This window comes from Marmota monax, unplaced genomic scaffold (genome assembly GCF_021218885.2).
Source record: "Marmota monax isolate L192 unplaced genomic scaffold, Marmota_monax_Labrador192_F-V1.1 WCK01_AAM20220418_F8-fsc00008, whole genome shotgun sequence".
Lineage (NCBI taxonomy): Eukaryota > Metazoa > Chordata > Mammalia > Rodentia > Sciuridae > Marmota > Marmota monax.
This window is the reverse complement of record NW_026694432.1, coordinates 29,750,230-29,771,027: the sequence shown is the minus strand read 5'-3', so window position 1 is coordinate 29,771,027 and position 20,798 is coordinate 29,750,230. Positions and strand designations below refer to the sequence as shown.

The window sequence follows — 20,798 nt, the reverse complement described above, 5'->3', positions numbered from 1 at the left end:
AGGTCCCTTTCCCGTCCATCACTTAACCACTCTGGTACCTGGATTCTGTTGGCTTTTCGGTCCTAAGGGTTGATCCTGTTACCTGGTCGGTTTTGAAACTCAAGTCTTTTCCCCGGGTGCCGAGGTAGCCGATTGGGTCCTACCCTCATCCCTCCCTCAGAAGAGCCCCAGTGGTGGGGTCCCCAGTCTCATCCCTACTCACAAGGGCCTGCTTGTGTCTGACTCCAGGGAAATGACCCCGTACCAACTTTAAATTATCTTTTTGGAGGCTGCATATGCTTTTGAGCTCGTCTCCCAACAGTTTGTTTGTTTGTTTAACTGCAGAAAAATGTACATAACGAAATTGACCGCTTTAACCATTTAGAGACAAAGTTCAATGGCACATGTGATCACTGAACTTCGAATGTCCATCATTTAGTATAGACATTCTCAATGCTGCACAAACATCATGGTTATTTAGTTCCAGAGCACTTTTATCACCCCCAAAATGAAACCTTTGGCTCATTGAGCAGTTCCTCCTCATTTTTCCCTCTCCCAATCCCTGGCATGTACTCATCTGCTTTCTGTTTCTGTGAATTTGTCCATCAAAGGCATTCCTTATAAGTAAAATGATAATTTTTTATAAATAAAATCTTTTTGTGTCTGTCTTCCTTCATTCAGCATAATGTTCTCAGGGTTCATCCATGTCTTAGCAAGTATCAGTACCTTGTTCCTTTTTTTACAGCTGCATAATCTTCCAGTGTGTGTCTGTGTGTGTGTGTGTGTATGTGTGTGTGTACCACATTTATTTATCCATTCGTCAGTCAATGGGCAATTGGGTTGTTTCAATCTTTGACTATTGTAAGTGGTGTTGCTGTGAATATTCATGTGCAAGTATTTTCTTGAAAACCCGTTTTTCAGTTCTTTTGCTTATATGCCTAAGAATAAATTGCCAGTTCATAAGGAAATTTTGTATTTAACTGACTGAGGAACTGCCGAACTTTCCCCCACCGTGGCTGCACCCTTTCAGATTCCCAGCCACAGTGAAGGAGGATTCCCATTTCCCCACACCCTCGCTTCCAGTATCAACTTCTGACTTGCAGGATGAGTTTTATTAGAACAACGGGGGGAAAAATCTGAATTATTTAGGCTTCATTTATTTAATGAGATCCTATTAAAGCAAGAACTGGAAACTTGTGAGGATTTTAATGCAAAATACATCACAGCTTTTGAGATACATGAAAAAGCAAAGGTTGTTTAACATGTGGGGATAAATGTGATCATTAGCTCATATCTATGGACCATATAAATGACAAGATCATAAAACCCGGGAGCTTCTGTGCCCCCATAATATTATTCGTCTGCTATATTTTTCTATAAAAAAGTACGGTTGGCCGTCACAATGACATCTGGACTCATCTGCATAAAATGAGCGTGGAGGGCCTTATTATTATTATTCCATGTTTTATACCTCATCTGATCCATAAAAACAGGGGCTCGATATGGGACGCTGTTATTCCTCTTCGGAAAACATTAAGACATCTTATGTGTCCCTTCTATTTTTGCTAATGACACAAAATGTTGGGACTTGTCATATTTTTTCCCCCTTCCGCCAACTCGTGAATGTGCCATCCTTATCGGAAACCTAAATAAGGGCTCATTAATGTACGCTGGAATTCAAATGAGCACCGCCTATAAATAAGCCTGCCGTCGAAATGCGTGTTTCTTCCAATTTGTAGACCCAAATAACACGGAATAAATGGAACATCATTTCACATTCAGAACTACCAACCAAATAAACTGTTTTTTATGACTCAATTTCCCAAACTCGGGCAGGTGAGAAAGCATGGATATGGCTCTTCGTTCTGTAATTCATCACACAGTTCAGGAACAGCATTATTCAGGTGGGATTGTTTTTTACAGGCCGAATGGAGAAGAACGTGCGTGCCACCTGATTCTAGGTCAGCAGGGGAGAGATGGGTCAGGGTGGAGTGCGGCTGGCTTCTGCCTTCATAGCTTCACCTATTCATTCTTTGTTTTCCTCCTGGACAAATACTTATTTATCCAAGCGCTGTTACACGCCACCTGGAAGCCAGGGACCCTGCTGCCTCAGGGAATCTACCTTTTATTTATTCACTTTAATTTTTTATAGCTGTAGATGGACACGATGCCTTTATTTTATTTGTCTGTTTTTATGTGGTCTGAGGGTGCAACCCAGGGCCTCACACATGCCAGGCGAGCGCTCTGCCCTGAGCCCCAGCCCAGCCCTGCAATCTCCCTCCCCACGCGTGCTCCGGGAGGTTAGTTATTTGTCAGTCGCCTGTTTCTGTGTAACAAGCCACCCCAAGGCTGAGTCATGGAGATCAGAGTGTCATTATGTCCTCAGTCTGTGGTCCGGGAACTTGGGTGTGGCTCAGAGGGGCAGCTCAGCCCTGTTCCGAGTCATCTGAGTCGACGTGAACGGTGGCAGCAGCCGGTGCCACATCTGCAGGGCCTCCACTGGGGTAGGTGGCCGGGCCTGTTAGTCCCCCTCTGCATTGTCTTTTCAGGGGTCAGAATGTGCTAGAACCTGAGAGGGCTGGGCCGAGAGGGCCGGGCATCTCTTTCTCTTTCCAAGCTGTCTGGGCACACGGGAGCAGGTCACCTGGGAATCTTGGTGGCGGCTACTTCTCAGAGCCATGGGCAGAAACTTCAGGCCTCAGGGGTCCAGGCTTGAAGTCCCACAGTGTCCCTTCTGTCTGGTCAGCCAGACTCAGAGGGCAGGGATTTAGGATCCTCTTCTCTAGGGGAGTAAAAAAACAGAAGCTCATCTTGCATCTACCCCCAAGGGCGACCGACGTCCAGAAGGGTCTCATGGGTGACCCTGCAGGGAGGGAGAGGCACAGGCCTCTTTACAGTAATCACAGCTGCCAGGGTACAATGACAGAAACCCAGGCCAGAGGGGCTCAAGGAAGAGAGAATTCCCAGACCTGAGAAGGCTGCGGCTGAATCTTGCCCAGTGCTGATGCGGTCATGAGCCCCTGGCCCTGCCCCTTGGCTCTGCTCACCTGGTTACTCGGTTGGTTTTATTTTCAGGCAGGGACTAAAATCAAGTGATGGATACAAAAGCCATGAGTGGCCCCAACTTCCCACTTGTTTCCCAGCCCCAACTGGAAAAGAGAGGCTGTTTATCTCCCTCTTAACAATACTACCAAACAGTCCTGGGATGGCACCACAGATTACCTCCTGAGCCCACCGTGGCTGCCAGGGACCTGCCACGCGGGGATAGATCAAGCTGGACTGTGTGGTCCACCTCTGGGAGCCGGGAGTGGGGTCAGCCCCCCATGAACCACATGTGGGGTAGGTGTTTCTGCAAAAGGGAAGGAGATTTTCTTTTATGAGAAGAAGATGCTCACCAGACAAGAACATCAAGTACTGCTGCACAAGCCCAACAGGTCACCTTGACGATCAGGTGTGCACACGTGGAAGGGGACACTCTTCCCCTGTGTTCTTATTTCATGTATTCAGCAACAGGTTCTAAGTTGTCTCGTCTAGGAAGCCCCAGGGCTACCCGCAACCAAGGATGTAAAACGCACAGATGAGTCAGGAGGGCTGGGGGTGACCACAAGGTGGCGGTAGCACACACAAGTCTTTTGGGGTGACACTTTCCTGTGCTGAGGTACCAAGGGTTGGTACTCAGAAGGGGAGGGCACAGGGCAACTCCCTGGGAGAGGGGAGAGGAGAGGGGGGACTCATGTCCAGTGCTGTCACTCAGCAGCTCAGTGGGGACACGTTAGGGCAGGGAGCACGGCAGGGCTGCAGTGGGCTTGGGGTCTGTATGGCCCGGGGCCCATCTTATCCACGGTGAGCAGCTCATGGCTGTGCAGAGAGGCCCCGAGAGCTCACAGCCTGCTCGTCTGAGTTCCGTTAGGACGACTGGATGTGTAAATTGAGTGTGCACCTGCAGGCTTTGGGCTCAGGGGTCTCAGCCTTGTGGTGAAGAAGTAGTGAATGACCAGGGGGCCGGTACCCAGAGGCCACCTCCAGCTCGCTGACGTAACGAGGACTTCATGATTCACCTCGGCTATCCATATACTAATTAGTTCATATCAGCATACTGAGGAATTGAGCTCCCAGCTGGGGAGAAACTGTCACCAGAGCTAACGGGGGCATAGGTGACGGGGGCGTCTCCAGGGCTTAAAAACTGCCTCATTAAGTCCTCAAAGCGACTCTGAGCAGCAGATATCACCACCATCATCTTTCCTTGCAGATGGGACCCCGGGGCTCTGCAGACCCCACCCCTTATTGTGCAGGCGGGTGGGGGGGCAGATGTGGTGGAGACCCAGGCAGAGAAGACACCGTGCTCCCAAATCAGCTGCGCAGCATCTGCAGGAGCTGGGCACCTCTCAGTTTGCTTGTTCGTGCAAGTGGCAAGGGGGGATTCTAGATGACACCTGCAGGCCACTCCGACACCCCAGGATTGCTCCACGTGCTCTCCGGGTGGCAACCCACCGGTGCCGCCTCCTCGGAGCTGTGTCTTAAAGGAGGTGATCAGAATGGAGAGGTGGGAAGGTGGGGGACCGGACGGGGAGGTGGGTGTGCCCAGCCGAGCAGTGCCAGGGAGAAGCAGGTGTTGGCAGGTGGAGTGGCCCAGGGTAGGGGTCCTGTGCCGGGGCCCTGCTGGCAGGCATCCTGCCTCTGCCACTAGGTCCAGATCTCCACCAAGGCCTGCATCCGGGTTTCGTCATTTAAGACAGGGACCCTGAGGACGGCACTACTTCTGTAGGGTGCTCGGGGCCATCAATGAAGGAGGTGTGTAAAGCGTCGAGCAGTGTTTGACAAAGAGCGAGTCCTCGTCGATGTTTGCTAGGCTGTTAATAATGAGGAGGGGGAGGGGGGTTATCAACAAGGGACATGTGAGTTGCAGGGGGATGCTGCTCAAGGACAATGCAGGTGGACAGGTTCAAACCGCGGGCATCAGGGCTCCTGCCTGCCAGCCACTCCGCCTCAGCCGTGCTCTATGTTTGATGAAGAAGACCAAGCCATGGTCCCCGACTCTCGTTTTTTGTGACCCGGGTGACTGGCTTGTGGTGTGGTGTCTCTGAGTCAGAATCCTTCAGGGACAGCAGGCTGGCGTGGTGGAAAGATGGTGAGCCTGGGCATTGGTGGGCCATGGCCTTGGGTCTCGACTCTGTCGTGTGAACCCGTGTGAACTTCAAAGCCCTCATTTGCACTGGATGGTTGACAATCCTAGCAGCTGGTATCCGCCAAGAACTTACAATGTGCCCAACCCTGTGGGCTACAAAGGGACTAGTTCTAATTGACCTGGTGAACAGCAGAGACTGAGGTGTGACCCCCCGGGGCTTCTGACTCCAGAATGCACATTATTCGTAACTCATTATTCCACCCAAAGGATTTTAAGACCCCTGATGTATGACATGCACGTAATAAACTGTCCATTTTTATCATTACTATGTTACAATTAGTTGGAAGGGCAGGCAGGATTGAAAGCCAGACAGATAGGCTTCAGAGACTATAGTCTTTCTCAGTCTCGCAGTATTTGTTCCATTCAAAAAACTTTGCCAGGATGGCTTTTTGTTTTGTTGAATACCAATGATATATGGTGAACAAAATTTTATTCTTGCCCTCAAGGAAATCACCATCTCGTCTAGACACTATGTATCAGTCAGCCTTCACTAGACTTTGCTGCAGTAACAAACATCACCAAAATATTGCTGCTTTATAGTAGAAAAGACTTATTTTTTCACTTCCATATCTTCTTCATTCTGGAGTCCAGGCTGTTCTTATAGAAAGAGGGGAAGAACGATGGTGGAGTCCCATAATGTTCTTACACATTCTGCCTTGAACATGGCAAAGTTCACATCGGCTCACATTTAATTGGTCAAAACCAGTCACATATCACAGCCTGACATTAATGAAGGCCAGAAATCATGCTTCTCCCACAAGGAGGGTTACTGGGAAGGTCTCATTAAGGATAGGTTCAGGGGAGGGCATTTATCTGAACCAATAATTAAACCTACCACAGATGGATCCTTGAACAAGCAATTACAAGACAATGTAGTCAATTCTCTGGCAGGTTTTCCATTCCTTGATCAGAGGAGGGAAATACTCAACACTTTCAGTTCATTGTGTGAGTTTAGAAACAAAATGAAATTTAGAGCAGGTGTTGGTGACTAAGCCTCTATTTCCCAGAACAAGGATGGACAGGGTTGTAATGGATACATAGGAGAACCCCCAAGTCACCAGTCCAGTTAGAGGGAAAAGCATTGAGAGAATTCTTCTCTCTCCAGAACTGACCCAGAGAGTTTTGCCTATGGCAGGATCTGTGCGTCTACAACCAAAGAACCTGGGATCTGGGGTATCCCCAGCGTGGTTGAGGGAGAAAGGCCGATCTTGAGACCTGGGAGGAAGCGCAGAGGATGGCATGACATTGGGGGCCGTGTGGCACGGACAAGGCAGAGCTTGGTTGGAGGCCAGGGGGGTTGTATTTGAATGTTCTCCATGAGGCTCAGGGTGCCTCAAGCTTCCTGTTTGCAAGTAACATACAGAAGGTATAAAGAGAATTTTAAAACGTTTGGTTTCGACTCCAAAAAATCGTTACTGTTGTTGTCTTTAATTTGCTATGTTGGGATTCCGCTGAGACCCGAAGCTCACATTTCCACTCAGGGGGACTCGGTCACTTGCAGGTGAGACTGAGTGTCTTCTGGGTAACATCAAATAGACTCGAATTGCTCTTCCCACCCTCTCTCTTCCCCTCTTCTTTTGGGTCTCACCATTTTCCAGGATGCATTTCTACCCAGGAACCTCCCTCTGGATGTTTCTGGATTTGGTTGGGACATCTTCAACCCCAGGGACGGCAGAGGACCTTGGAGGTGGGGAGATGAGGAAGGCAAGGGAGAGCCGCTGTCTCTGAGCTCCTCTGACTTAGATGCCACGCGGCTGTCACTTCTACCCTAACACAGGCTGCCACATCAGCACGTGCACAGGGACTCCTGCACGAGCTGCCTGGGGAGGGGACGGGGACAGCAAAGTTCTGCTCCGGTCAGATCCCAAGTCTACCCTGGCGTTTCTGTCCAGAGTGGGGACTGGGGACAGCAGGATTCAGGCCCCTCTTCTTTCTGGTTCACCTTTCTCTGTTTTAGCTAAGCTCTCCCCCAGCCCAGGAAAGGTCGTAGGGTCTTCCTGAGCAGGGAGACACTCCCGTGAGGTCACGTCCTGTATCTTCTCTCCTCCAGGCCTACAGTGACAACTCCGGGTTAGTCCTCCACCGTGGATTCTCCCCAGGGCAAAACCATCATGTTTTTATTAACTAGTTAACTCTTCGTCATTTTTACAGATTCCTCAAGGGCTCATAACGTGTATCTCTAACTTGACACATTCTGTGGGCAAATAATGTGAAGCCACTTTATGTGTCAGATCTGAGGTCTGCAGCAGTACACCCTGCTGCCTCTCTCATTCTTTGTGCAATTTTTGCCATATATTTTGCTTCTCTGTATGTGATCAACCCTACAATTGTGGGGTTTTTTTTAAGCTTTAAATCATAAATTATCTTTTAAGATGAATTAAAAGATGAGGATGAAAAAACGTTTTGGTTACCCACAATATCTGTCTTTGCAAACTGCTTTTTCCCCCATGTTTGTTAAGAGAAATTTCCCGCCCAACACCAGTGACTTTCTCCCTGAAGAAATTCCCTGCAACATTTCTTTTAGTGCAAGTCTGCTGATGGTGAGTTCTCTCAGCTTTTCTCCATCTGAAAATAAAAGGTCTTTCCTCTTCATTTTTTGAAAGATATTGTTGTTGGGTATAGAATTCTAAGTTGGCTCGTTTTCTGCTTTCGGTACTTTCAAAATGTTACTGCTGCATTTTCTGGTTTGCAGAGATTCTGATGAGCTCTCCGACATCATTGTTTCTTTGATGGAACAAGCCTTTTTTCTTTGGATAATTTTAATATTTTCTCCTTCTCTCTTTGTGTGTGTGTGTGCGTGTGTGTGTGTGTGTTAACGTGATTATAACATGCATTGGTGCAGTCTGTATATCTGCTGCTCAGGATTTATTGAGAGTCTTTACATCTTTACTCCTCAATAAAATTTGGAAAAAAAAAATCCTCGTTCTTTCTCTAATCACCGTTTCCACCCTCACGTCCGCCACCCTAGATTCCAGCGGCCTGTGCCTTGGGCAGCTCTGTACCTCCCTGTGTCACCTAAGGCTCTGCGCTTTCATTTTGGGTGGTTTTTATTGCTGTGATTTCAAGTTCACCGGTTTTTCTCTCCTGCATTGTCTAGTACGATATTAATCTCACCCAGTGAAAATTTCATTTCAGATACGACATTTTCCGTCCCCAGAAGTTCTCTTTGGTTCTTACTCAAACATTCTCTTTTCCCCCTCATTCTGCCTGCGCTGTATTTTACAACCTTGGAGGTGCACAGCGCATCTCTCATACTTTCTTAACAGCCGCGCTTGCTAATGCCATCGCTATGGTTATTTCTGGATCTTTCCAAGTACTGATTTTTCCTCTGAGTCGAGTCACATGATCTAGCTTCTTTCTATATGTCTGTTAATATTTTTATTGAATATCAAACTTTATAAACTTGACATTTTGGGGTACCAGGATTCGTTGTACAAAAAAGTACTCAGATTTTTCTAGAAGGCATTTTAGTTACTTGCAGATTGGCTGGTTCCTTTTGATCCTTATTTTTAAAGCTTTTTTTTTTTTTTCCTTCCCCTGAGGAGCGACTGTAGTCTTCCTTCTAGAGATCTCTTGGCTTCCTTCTTCTGAAGCTGCGCTTCTGAGCCTTCTCCTGAATGTGCCAGTGTTCAGCAAAAGTCCCTCACTCTGCCTGATGTGCTGCCAACCACCGTGGCCCCTGTGATCCCAGGGAATCATCTGGCTTAGTGCTCCCCGGCAACTCCTCTGCTGGCCGTTTGGCTTGCCTGAGCCTGTAAGGTTCTACCCTACCTAAGTGCAGGGCTGATACTCAACCCTCAATTCAAAGAAACCCGGCCCACGTTTCTGGAACTCGCTGTGTGACTTCCTCTTCTACCCTCTGTCCTGCAAATCTGAGCTCACCAGCCTTCCAGATCTCAGTGATAGTGCTGGCCGGAGCGCTTTGACTGACTTTCTCTGTTGAAATCTAGAAAGTCTTTCTAAGCACATGGAAATGACAGGACAAAGCTTGGTTTCCCCTTTTCTCAAGGACCACAGATCCCGGCTGTCTGCGGCTCATGGTGTCTACAATACTGTCCGACTTTCTAGTCGTTTACAGCAAGATGGTAATCTGTGCTGTCTTCTACCTTTGGCCAGAGGCAGAAGGCTTCAAAGCCTTTCCTGTACACCAGTTTGCCAATTATTTCTTTCCTCCTCATAATTGTGCTTAGTGTGGTAACGGTACTGAGAACACCTACGACTTACTTTTTATTTTGAGTTTAAAAGCATAGACTTACCTGAAAATTATAAAAATTCTAGAGGGAAAGGCACTCCCATTCAAGGAAATGTAAGGGAATTAATTGAGCAGTATTTATTGAGCACCTTCTACTTGCTGGGTACCGTTCCGGTGGTTGGTGGGGACGGTAAACAGATAAAAACAAAACAAAGCACAAAACAAAAGGACCCTCTGCTCTTGTCAAGTGCATGCGAGAGAAAGTAGAGAGAGAGACAATAAGCACAATAAATAAGTGAAATCTTAAAATCTATAACGTGTCAGATGGTAAGTGCTGTGGGAATCGCCGAGAAATAATGACCCTCCCAGCCCATATGTGGCGCTGATTGGAAAACATGGCTGTTGTCCCTCCATAAACTTTAATGACAGAGGCCATCTGCTTAGAGGTGAAATAGCCAACTGTATTACCATAAATGCAAATCGAGTGGAGGACCGTCTCCTCATGCCCCGTTAATCTCTGTGGCTTACAAACACTCACCACAAAGTCACATCTCCACACACCTAGTTGCAACCTTGCTCCTCTGCAGTTTCCCCGGCGAGGCTCGATGCCCCGGGAGGCAGGTTCCATGTCTGTGTTTGATCGTGAGTGTGTCCCCCCAGAACCCCCAGAGGCTCTGTACTTGGATGGTGGTTCAGGAACACTGGTGCACACCAGTGGAAGGACCTGCCTGGCTTGTACCACCTCTGCACGCTCTGGCTCTGCCCTTGAAGATGGCCGGCTGCTTTCTCTTGGAAAGATGCTCATTGAGATTTCACTTTTCCACCTTTCTCTTCCCACAGCGGTGCAATCCTTGCACACCCTAAACGACCAGATTTCCCACTTCATTGTCACCAAGTCGAAGGCCCTGGAGGAAGACAAGGACCCCTTTCTACCCGCTGAGAAGGAGACTCTGAAGAGCTCCATGATATTGATGAGGCACCTCCTAATGGATGCTCAGGTAAAGGGATCAGTAGGGCTTCTACCACCGTCATTGTGGATATTTATTGTTGTGAATTTCTTCTTCTTCTTACTGTTATTATGTGTAAGCTCTTTAAGAATGTTCAGCTGTCAGACCTGCTGCAAGTTGCCTTTGTGATAGGACAGATGTTTTGATACGGTGAGAACTGGATTTCAGGGATCCGTTTTGGGGGTTTGCGATTAAAGTGGCTTGTGTTGAAGTCAAAGTAACAGGGCTGAAAAATAATATATGTGTGGTCTCTGAGAGCCTAACAGATCTCCCATTAGCCTTGGAAAAGGGAGATTCCATTTACATACCAACTTGGCTGCCATCAAAGCTGCCAAAGGCATCAGAGTGGAGCAGACACTTCTCCCGACTGCATCTCTGAGTGGCTAATGAATATTTGGTGTATTTGATGTACCACCCAGTAAGTGAATCAGCACCGTTACTTATTTTTTTTTAATACTAGCAATGAATTTATTACAGAAGGTATTTAGCCCATCGCGTGCTTTTGTTGAGATGTTATTTTTCAAGGTTTCTCCTGGTACACTATTTCATTGAAATATTTTAAAATAATCCATCTACTCCTTCTGTCTCTGTTGGTGGGTCTCTCCAGATATGTTGATGGGCAAACACCAGGTGTCTTCAGGGGATCCATAGTTGTCTGGGTTTGGGAAGCCAAGCTGTGCTAGATTTTTTTTTTTCTTTCATTTCTACCTCTTGGAACCGAGAAGCGTTTTAGGAGATGCTCGTTGGGTTCGGTGATTTTCTGGGTTGGTCTGCCCTGGGGCTTCCCCCCTCTGTTTTCCAAGGAGCAACAGTGAGGTCATTGTGGCTGGTGGCTGCCTGCGTTCAGCTCTGGATGAGGGGCTTTTGAACTGTGGTTTCTTGCTTCTGCTTCTCGCATGGTGATGTTGTATGTTTTAGTTTTTAAACCAATCCCCAAACCCGGACCTCGTACCAGTAAGACTTTAAAGAGGCGCGGTTTTGTGCATTTCTCACCTGTCAATGTCTGAAGCCACTCTGTGGGGCTTTTTGAGCCTGAGATTGTGGGGCTCCCCATTATGCAGAGTCTTTTATTTCTATTCACGACCCCCCCCCCCCTTCCTCCCCGCCTCTGTATTGTGAGCAGCCGTTCAGCGTCTCCTTCCGCCCCAAGCTTGTCTGGGAGAAAGGAAGAATTCTGAAGCTACAATAGCCATCTTTTAAAACTCAGAAGAAAAGGAAATTTGGAGCAATTTACTAAATAAAACAGAGCAAATTGTTCTTGAAAGGATTAGCTTACCTCAGCGCCTGGACCCAATCCTACCCTCAACATCCCAGCCCAGGGAACCATCTGCAGGAATCCCCAAAGACACTGTGCTTGAAATATCCACAGATCCCAAACCCGGAATGAACCACACGAGACACTGGCTGCAAAAAGCAGGAGGCGTTTATTCTCACACAGGCGCCTGCGGGTGCACAGCAAAACCTCAGCCGGAGCTTCGGTGAACTGGCACACCAGGCTTTGGGGTATAGATCTTTTATATGGAACAGGTGGGTTAGGTCTTAGCTTAGCACAGCAACAGCCTTCCTATTGGTCCCTCTGAATTCAGCAGTTGAGTCACCTAGGGGGGTAAACTTGTTTTTCAACTTTTTGTTCTCAGAAAAACCATAAAATTGCATTCTGTCCTTTCAGTTCCTGTTTTTAAACCTAGTTCTCAAGTTTAACCAGTAGGACTGTCTAAAAGGAACATCTTGTGATAGGGGGCCCGTTAGGGTTATCTACATGGAACATCTTGTGGTAACACTGTGCAACACCTGAGGTGCTACATGCTGCTGGAGGGGTTTTGACATGGGGGTTGGGTGAGGGAACATCTTGCAGCTTCAGGGCACAGGGGTTAGTTTTCCTAATGTTGGGCCTGGGGCCTTGGGGTCCTTCATGCTTACTTGCAGAAGCTAAGAGGGTAAAAGAAGCGGTACATTTTTCCCTCTCTCCCCTTCGTGTCTGAATTTGCTAATGCCTAGAACTGGACTTCACACGTCTCTAACATCCGAGGGAGCTAGGTGACGGGGAGCACAGCTACGCAGGAAGAGTGAGTTCTGTTTTTCTGTGACACACTAGGATGGCCGTGTTCCCGACGATTTATTGCATATTTTATAAAGAACTAGAAGAGTTCAAAAGCTCCCAATACAAAGAAATGGAAAATGTTTAAAAAGAGGAAATGTTAATTACCATAATTTGACCGCTATACATTTTATATATGTGAATTATCACACAGTACCCTGAAATATGTACAACTACTACTAAGAAGGTTTCACATGGCTTAAGGAAAGATTTTCCCTCCCTAAATTCCTCATTCACTTGATACCTTTAGACCTTAGTGGTAATGGTAGCCACGTTTCCCTTTTTTACTTAAGGAGATTAGAATATCCCATATAATGTGGTTTCCTGTGTAAAAATATTTTATTATCTCATTTTTTTTCCCTGATCCCAAATCGATATGCACTAGAATGTTCCCATTTAAGGTAACCAGAGAAAACAGAAAGTGGTTCAAACGATGAGTATCAAAGTCACATACTCTAAAATCAAGGTGGGTTGGGTCTGTTTCCAGAAGAAAAATGTCACGGACGGTCAGGCAGGAACGTCATGTGGAATCTGGAAATGCTCTTGTCTCTTTAGCCTCTTGGTGTGCCAAGATTCTGGCTCTTGTCTTTTAGATTCATAAAGGAGACAGTGGGTCCTAGTTAGTTTAGTCCTAAAATCCCACCCCCATATCTTTTTTCCCGGGAACCTACTAACTTTTTGAAACATTGTGGTTGTGATCCTCGGTCCCTAGCTGAAGTCATGTCACTCAATTCCCCCAGGCTCAAAGGATCTCTGAAAGGTACTGTCTCCCATGAGTGCCGCCATGTTTATAAGATGCTAAGGGACCTCAACATTTTGGGACTGGCCAGGGCGCTGTGTGGTTTCAAGTTTGGGAGTGGGCGTCTAGAAATACGTTATTTTGAAGAGAATCTTTATGGAACAGTTTTTTTGGAAATTCAGTTATTTCCCAACTATTTTTAAACCCTGCTTCTTACCTCACTTCCAAAGACAAATGCATGGACTTATCTCGTATTCTAAGTTCATCGATAGCGGGAAGTCGATTGAAGGTGCGTGCATGCTCCCGTCTGGGCTGTACTTGATGATATTAATGGAGGGCTTCCCGGAGCTCTGTGTGTGGCAGGATGCACTAAGCTCCTCACCAGCAGGAATGTGGTCTGCATAACAGGTCTCTCCATTCCAAACCCAAAGGGCCCTTAATAGTATTAGATTAGGATGAAATACTCTGACACCAGCTTCGCAGTTGAATGAAGTCAGGCCAGAAGTCTTCCAGAGGACCCCGAGGCTGCTTGGAGAGAGACTGCTTACCAGGCATAATCGATTCAAGTCACATCTGTCTTGGAAGCAACAAATCCTGCTTAGGAGAGTGTCACAGGCAAACGCATCGCTGTGCTATGAAATTCCGCCTCCGAGGATTATAAGACAGTGCCCAGCGCGCAAACACATCTCCCAAGCATAATGGGGGTGCCAGAGATGATCGGCCGGCCCGACGATCGGCCTGGAGAAGTGAGTCGGGAAGGCAGCCTCTCACGTGGGCAGCCCAAAAGGCCTGGGGTCATCTATTTGTTCCCTAAAGATCCCCTTAAGGTTTCGAGCGTGGAGTCCCCAGTGAGGCAGGGCACCTCTTCTGGTTTGAACCCGCCTCCGGTCTTCAGGCTCCCCCATTCAATGAAGGCATTCAGATGGCATTTGAAACCCGATCTTGTGGCTTTTATTCCTGAGAGCAGCATCGACACCCAAAATGCCGACTCAGCTTCATAAGCGATTAGATTCATGACACGGGCGAGGCCGGTCTTCCTGGTGGAGATTAATTCTTTGACTCCTGCTGCGTGACTCTGCTAAGAGGGGTTGATTGCAGGAAATTAAATCTCCTATTGGCAGTTCTCTCCCTTGTCCCACCAAAGACCTCGGATCATTATTTATTAAGCAAATGCTAGAAAAAACAGGAAGGTGGCTGTGTTTGCAGCAGAGCCCCCCCCCCCCGCCCCCCACACTCACACACCCCTTGAATGCTGAGAACGGAAGGGCAGGGAACTTTCCGTGAACCTTGGGGGCTCCTTCCGCTGGCCACAGGACGGAGACTGGTCAAGGAAGGACCCGGGTTTTATTGATCCATGGCCACAGCCCGGTGACTCCCCTGCCTAGAACTAGGCTTGGGCTGGGATCGGAGTGGGGGGGTTCTGTTGAGAGGCCGAGTCCCAGGCACACCCCTCCGGGGACCCATCTCTAGGAATGAAGTGAGAAAAGCCTTAGAAAGAAAAGTGACCACAGCGGTGACATCTCTGGTGGAGCCAGGGCTCAAGACGGGCGTAGAAGCTGAGGCAGGAAGCGTGGGAACCTGTGATGGCTCCTCCCCACCCTGTTCTTCCTCCTCGTCTCCTTCCTGTTTGATTCCCTTCCCCTTCCCTTCTCTCTTCTCAACTGTATTTTTCCGTCTCATTTGTGTTGAAAGTTCATTTGCCAAAGCCCCGTGTTACTCGTGTGTCCCTCACCAAGACAGAGCCACTCGCAGCCACAGGAGCCAGGAGGGGAGGGGACCCACAGGAGGGGAGGGAGCCGGGACCCTGCCAGGATCTGGGATGGGTGTGGATTGGTGGCTTCATTTTTCTTTGTCTCTCTCTCTTTTTTTCCCCAATGGCCTAGCAGACTCCCCGTGGGTTGTGATTCCTGACTGCTGTCGGTGAAATCAGACTGAGCTGATAGGAGTAGATGAGTTATTGGAGCCATCTGGAGGCTCCCTCTAGACTGGCCTCAGGGGGGCTCAGACTAGAGGATGCCTCAGGTCAGGTCACTGCCAAATAGCGAGGGAGGGCAGCTCCTCCCGTCTCCGTCACTGTCACCGTGCCTGGGGAGGACAGGTTGGGAGAGGCACACGTCACCCAGACTCTCCTGGTACTGGCACTTCCCCTCCCTGCAGCCCTTTCTGAAGTCAGTGCCCTGGTCCAAGGGGGCACTGCTGCTAATGCAGCCAGCGGGCTCTTCTAGCCACTGCCGGCTTCGTGGCCACGCCCGGGAATGGGACCTTGTGGACAGTCCTAGAGAACATCTCGCCTTCGTGTGGCAGAAACGGAGTCACCTGAAGAAGGCACCTGTCCTAAGAAGCTCTCCGATGCTGGCTGAGGGGCAAGATGCCCTTCAAGTGTGGATTTTCTTGTTACCTTCTGAGATGGGACACCATCAGGGAGAAAGGACAGAGCCATGTCCTAGGCTGTGGCCAGTGGAGAAGAATGTTAGAACAGGAGCCAACAGGCGGCTCTGTCCTCCCAAGAAAAGAACCCTGGGATAATGTGAAGTCCACTCACCCCACGGGATTTCCACCTCTTAAAGGTCATAGGAGAAAGAAATACCCAAGTCGGTGCTGAAGAATTTAGTTCGCCTCACTAAAAGGCTCCGAGGGAAAGCTGATTATTCTAAAGAGTCTTAGCTCACCCTGGGCCGTGTGTGCTGCTCCTTACTCACGATGTCCTGGGCGACTGTTTGGAGAAGCCACGTGTATTTTCCACCTTGAGATGCAGACCTCTGAGGTCTGCAGGCCTGGCGTTTGCAGGGTCTGATGCGACTCTGGCAGTGCACTTCCCATTCTGCCACAGTGATCTCGATCTTTTAAAGCTATTTAAAAATAAATAAATAAATAAAACTCAGCCTGTAGGCCATGCGGGCTTAGACGCAACCCCATCAGGTACAGAGCGCTTGTGTAATCACCTTCCTGCTCAGAAGAAATGGAAGGTGACATGTAATCGTAATGCCGTTCTCTGCGAAGCTCGTGTCTGGGGACTTTTTTAAAAAAAAATTAATAGAGAAAAAAGTAGTCTCTTCTGAGACCTCCGGCACTTTTGTGAAATCCATAAGGTAGAATTTAGGGAAATGCAAAGTTGCTTTCAATGTTTATTGTGCAAATATACAGCTGTAGGTGGAAATGAGACTTGGAAAAAAGATGAACTCTTGTCTTCTTGTATTCTGAAGGAGGAGGGAGTCTTAGGATGGGGACCTTTGGAATGGAGAAGCCCATCAAACTGGTGGAGCTGCCATGAAACTGGATAGTACTAAGAGGCAACTTGGTGATTATTCTCACACAATACAGGCGGGGTTTTTTGTTGGTTTGTTTTGGTACCAGGGGTTGAACCCAGGGGTGCTTAACCCCTGAGCCACATCTCCAGCCCTTTTTACTTTTTAATTTTGAGACAGGGTCTTGGTAAGTTGCTTATGGCCTCACTAGGTTGCTGAGGCTGGCTCTGAATTTGCAATCCTCCTGCCTCAGCCTCCTGAACTGCTGGAATCACAAGCCAATCAGATTTTATGCAGCATTTTTAGATAAGTGATTTTTATATTAAGTACTTATTTTAATGATATGTATTTAAATGATAACCAAATAGAATTTATGCTGATATAATAGCTGATGGACCCTGTAACAGTAAAGGGGATCTGACATAGTAACAAAATCACAGAAGAAAGGTTGGGGGTGGGGATTCAGCTAGGGCTCTTTGGTTGTCAGCAACAGAGACCAGCTCTGGTTCATAAGTAGGGAGAAGTTTTAATGGAAACATATAGAGTATCTTTTAGAAAAAGTGGAGGGACCCTCAGACAAATGGGAAACAGGAAAGCCTTGGAGATCTAGGGCTCAAGAGCAGCTGCTGCAGAGTGCTATGATCCGGGTGGATTGGCCCCACCCATGTTCTATCTTTATGCCATTTTGATCAAGATTCAGATTCCTGGAAGTCTCCAAGTGGCCCATCTTAGGTCTTTGAGCCCTCCTCCTCCTTGGCCCTGGGCAGCGTGTGAAAATATCATGACCGCAAGAAGGAGAAGCAGATTCAGGGCAGATACCGCTGTCAAAGGAGGCAATAAAAAGTCTACCTTGCATCCTGCATGCATGGACGTCATGATGTGCCTAACATTCAGCTTGGCTCTGCACTCAGCTGTAGACAAAGAACATTACATCACATACGTCCAGGGGCCATGTTAACCTAATTGTGTTACTGTAACAGAATACCTGATACTGGGTAATGTATAAAGAAAAAAAAAAAAGGTTTATTTGGTTCACAATTCTGGTGACTAGAAAATCCAGACAGCATGGTGCTGGTGTCTGGCTGGCCCACAATATGGCAGAAGGGGAAACTGGAGAAGGGGTCAGGCACGTGGTCTAACTTTATAACAATCTGTTCTCAGGGGAACTGATCCATATCTGTGAGACTGACCCCGTCCTGTGGGACAGCACTAATTCCGTCAGGAAGGTGGAGCCCCTGGGACCAGATCACCTTCCAGGAGGCCCCACCCCTCGAACTTTCCACTTCCTCAAGATCATCATAGCGGGGACCAAGCTCTGGCACAGGGACCTCTGGGACACTTACCACCCCTGAACCGTAGCAGAGCTCAGGATGTAGTGGGACGCGCAGACATTGTCACACTCCATGGTAAATATTGATGAAGACCTGCACAGGGGCCGAGGGAGCCTGGAGAAAGACCTAGTGATATTTGCAGATCACTTTCCTGTTTATAAAGCACTTTCCTCAGGATTCTCTCATTTTTTTTTCCGTCTCAGCAATGAGAGGGACAGGAGGTTGGATATTATTATCTCTATATTGAAAACCAGGTGTAAAGTTTTACCAAAACAGCCCTTTCTCTGTTGTTCTATAAGGAAGCAAGCCTAATTGATTTCCTACCTATAGGTAGTGCCCCTCAGAACATCTGCTTCCTGAAAGGTTATTAAATAGAGAAGGAGTAGGTCATTCTGGAAAAAGAAGATTAAAAACTGGCTTCAAACATAGAAGGCCTCACATAACTCAAGATGTTTCGATGATTTTAATGAAGATGCAATACATTCCTAAGCTAAACTCTACCCTCTCAGATTCCTGGTAGATTTGAGGTTCCTAAAATGTTGCTTTAAGAAAACTTTAAATAGGGACATAAAAATCATTGCAGCTCCTCCCCCAAGTCCCCGTGTCCTCTGTCTTGTCATGTTAGCAAACATTTTGATGGCTCAATAACACAACTCCCACCGTCACCCTTTAGGTGAGTGGTTCTCAACTAAGAGGAAAGAAGAGAAATTTTGTTCCTTCTGCTCCAGGGGACTTTTGTCCATGTCTGGAGATATTTTTCCTTGTCCCGCTTGGTAGTTGGGAGATAGGATAGTGGTGCTACTGGTATCTGGTGGGTAGAGGTTACTGCTAAACTACCCACAATGAGCAGGACAGCCCCACACAAGGTAGACTGACTTACTCAGTCCCAAAGGTCAGCTGGGTCAGGGTTGAGAAACCTGGCTTTAGATCCAAGGCTGATATTTTAACTTTCTATGGAAACCTTCCAGCTGTAGAATCCCTGTCTTGGAAGCCCTCCTGTAGATCCTAATTGATCTTCAAGATACTAATCAGTTCTCCATCCACTCGTCGTCTTCTTTGTTCATTGAGCATCTACTGTGTGCCAGGACACTGTATTAAGTTGTGGAGAAACAACTATAAAAGCAAAAGAAGTGACCCTTGCTCTTAAGTGGTTTAGGGAGGGGACATTGATATAAATAAGAAAAAATGACAATGAGTTTCAACAGGCGTCTTAAATACGTGTTAGAACCTAATTTAGGTTAATGTTCAAAGACAATGATCAATGAAGCGGAGATGTGAGAAGTAAGCCTGGGTGTGTGTGTGTGTAGCAGAGAGAGAGAGAGAGAGAGCTCCTCTCATGCTTTATTGCATGAATTTGTACTTTAATTTAGTTGTGTGTGTTTAGTATTACCCCATGAGGTAACTAAAAATAGATCCCTGGAGATGTTGCAAAAGGTCTATGCAAATTATTTATTCTGGAAATTTACATTTAATTTAGGGAATATAAAAATCCCAACGGGTCCCTCGGGAGCAGCATCTTTTAATCCTTTGCCTGTTGACGTCCACGGAGGGACCTGGATCTCGATTCTTGTTGGAAGGACTTGAATGTGTGGATTCACCCCCCCCCCTCGGGGGCGGGGAGAACTGCTGCAGACTTTGGAGTCAGATGGATGCTCGGGAAATAAGGGGAGTACAGAGCTATTTGGGGCAGGAAAGTGAAGAGGTGAGGGCTGTAGTCACCTCGCTGAAGAGCTGCCTTGCCACCAGCCCCCAGGTGAGCACCTACAGACCGGGAGCTTCACAGAGCAGGCTCTCCTGCCCTGGCCGCGTGTCCACAGGAAACGCAGATTAATGTTAAGCTGAATAATTAGCAACCTAATAAAGATAATTTCATTGCCCTGTCTTTTCTTGCCATAACGGAATTCAGTATCAGACTTTTTTTTTTTTTTAAGTGTGGTTATTTGGTATTATTTTTCTGCTGTGGCTTCCATCTGCAGTCAGATAATAGAGAGCTGAACGTCTGCCATATGATTTTAATCCTAAAATAACTTACGTTTAGAACACTGATTCTTATACCGAGCTCTTGGGGCCTCCCATTCATTCACATGAAACCCAAACAGTCCCTGCAGAGAAGCCAGGTAAATTGAGGCATGGAGTCTCTAAGTGTTATCACTCAAATCAGACGTGAGGTCTGGGAGTGGAGCCAGCCCGTCTCCCTGGTGCCAATTCAAGCCAGCACTCCATGTTCCTTCACTCTCTTGTCTCCGAATAAATCACACTTAAAAGCAGTTTTATAGTGAGATGGTGAGTTGGATATTTTATGTGCACTTATTCCTGTGGAACTTGAAGCAAAGTCACTCACTTAGGTCAACTTAGTAGCCCAGATACTTACTTTCAGTATGGATGCTCTTGGATTGGATTACTCATCTGAGCCTAATCTCTCTTTTATTTACTTTTTTCCTTCCCCAAAAGTATAAAAGAAAAACAACAGACTCATGATAGAATGGACAATGAAAATCAAGACATGGATTTGTATCAGTTAGCTACTGCTGCATAACAAACTACCCCAGAACCTAGTGGTTTTAAACATCTACTTACTTCTTATAAGTCTATGGATTGACCAGGAAAACCTGCTAATGGGGTCAGGTTTGGCCGATCTTGACTGATTTCAATCATTCATTTATGGATTGGGGCCTGACTGGTCAAGGTAGGCTCAGCTGCAGCCATTTACTTCCTCTACACCTCATGCCCCTCTAACAGGCTAACTTTGGATATTTTCATAGTGGGGATGGGGGTCCACACACAAAAAATGTGAACAAAGCTATCCGATTTACAACCTTTGTTTGTATCCACTATATTTTTGTCCCATCCACCAAAGAAAGTCAGGTCACCAAGCCCAGAGGCAGTATGAGGAGGCAACTCCAAAGCAAGTAGATACAGGGAGGTGTGAACCACGGGGTACTAGTGTAACAGATCAACCTCACACACAGAGCACACCTTCAGAATTGTCCTAGGATCCCTGCTGTGGTGTGGCTGGTCCCCC

The 20,798-nt window shown here is 47.2% G+C and overlaps 1 protein-coding gene across 3 annotated transcripts in view; it reads left to right on the top strand.

The window, feature by feature from the left end:
* Nucleotides 1–20,798, top strand: part of Kazn (kazrin, periplakin interacting protein) — a 954,456-nt gene that overhangs the window by 229,575 nt on the left and 704,083 nt on the right. For all 3 annotated transcript variants that reach the window (XR_009224390.1, XM_058571142.1, XM_058571143.1), the window contains exon 2: nt 10,197–10,354. Coding sequence is in view for 2 of the 3 variants with exons in the window: in XM_058571142.1 (XP_058427125.1) it covers nt 10,197–10,354 (158 nt within the window). In the remaining variant the exon portion in view is untranslated. The remainder of the gene's footprint in view (nt 1–10,196; nt 10,355–20,798) is intronic.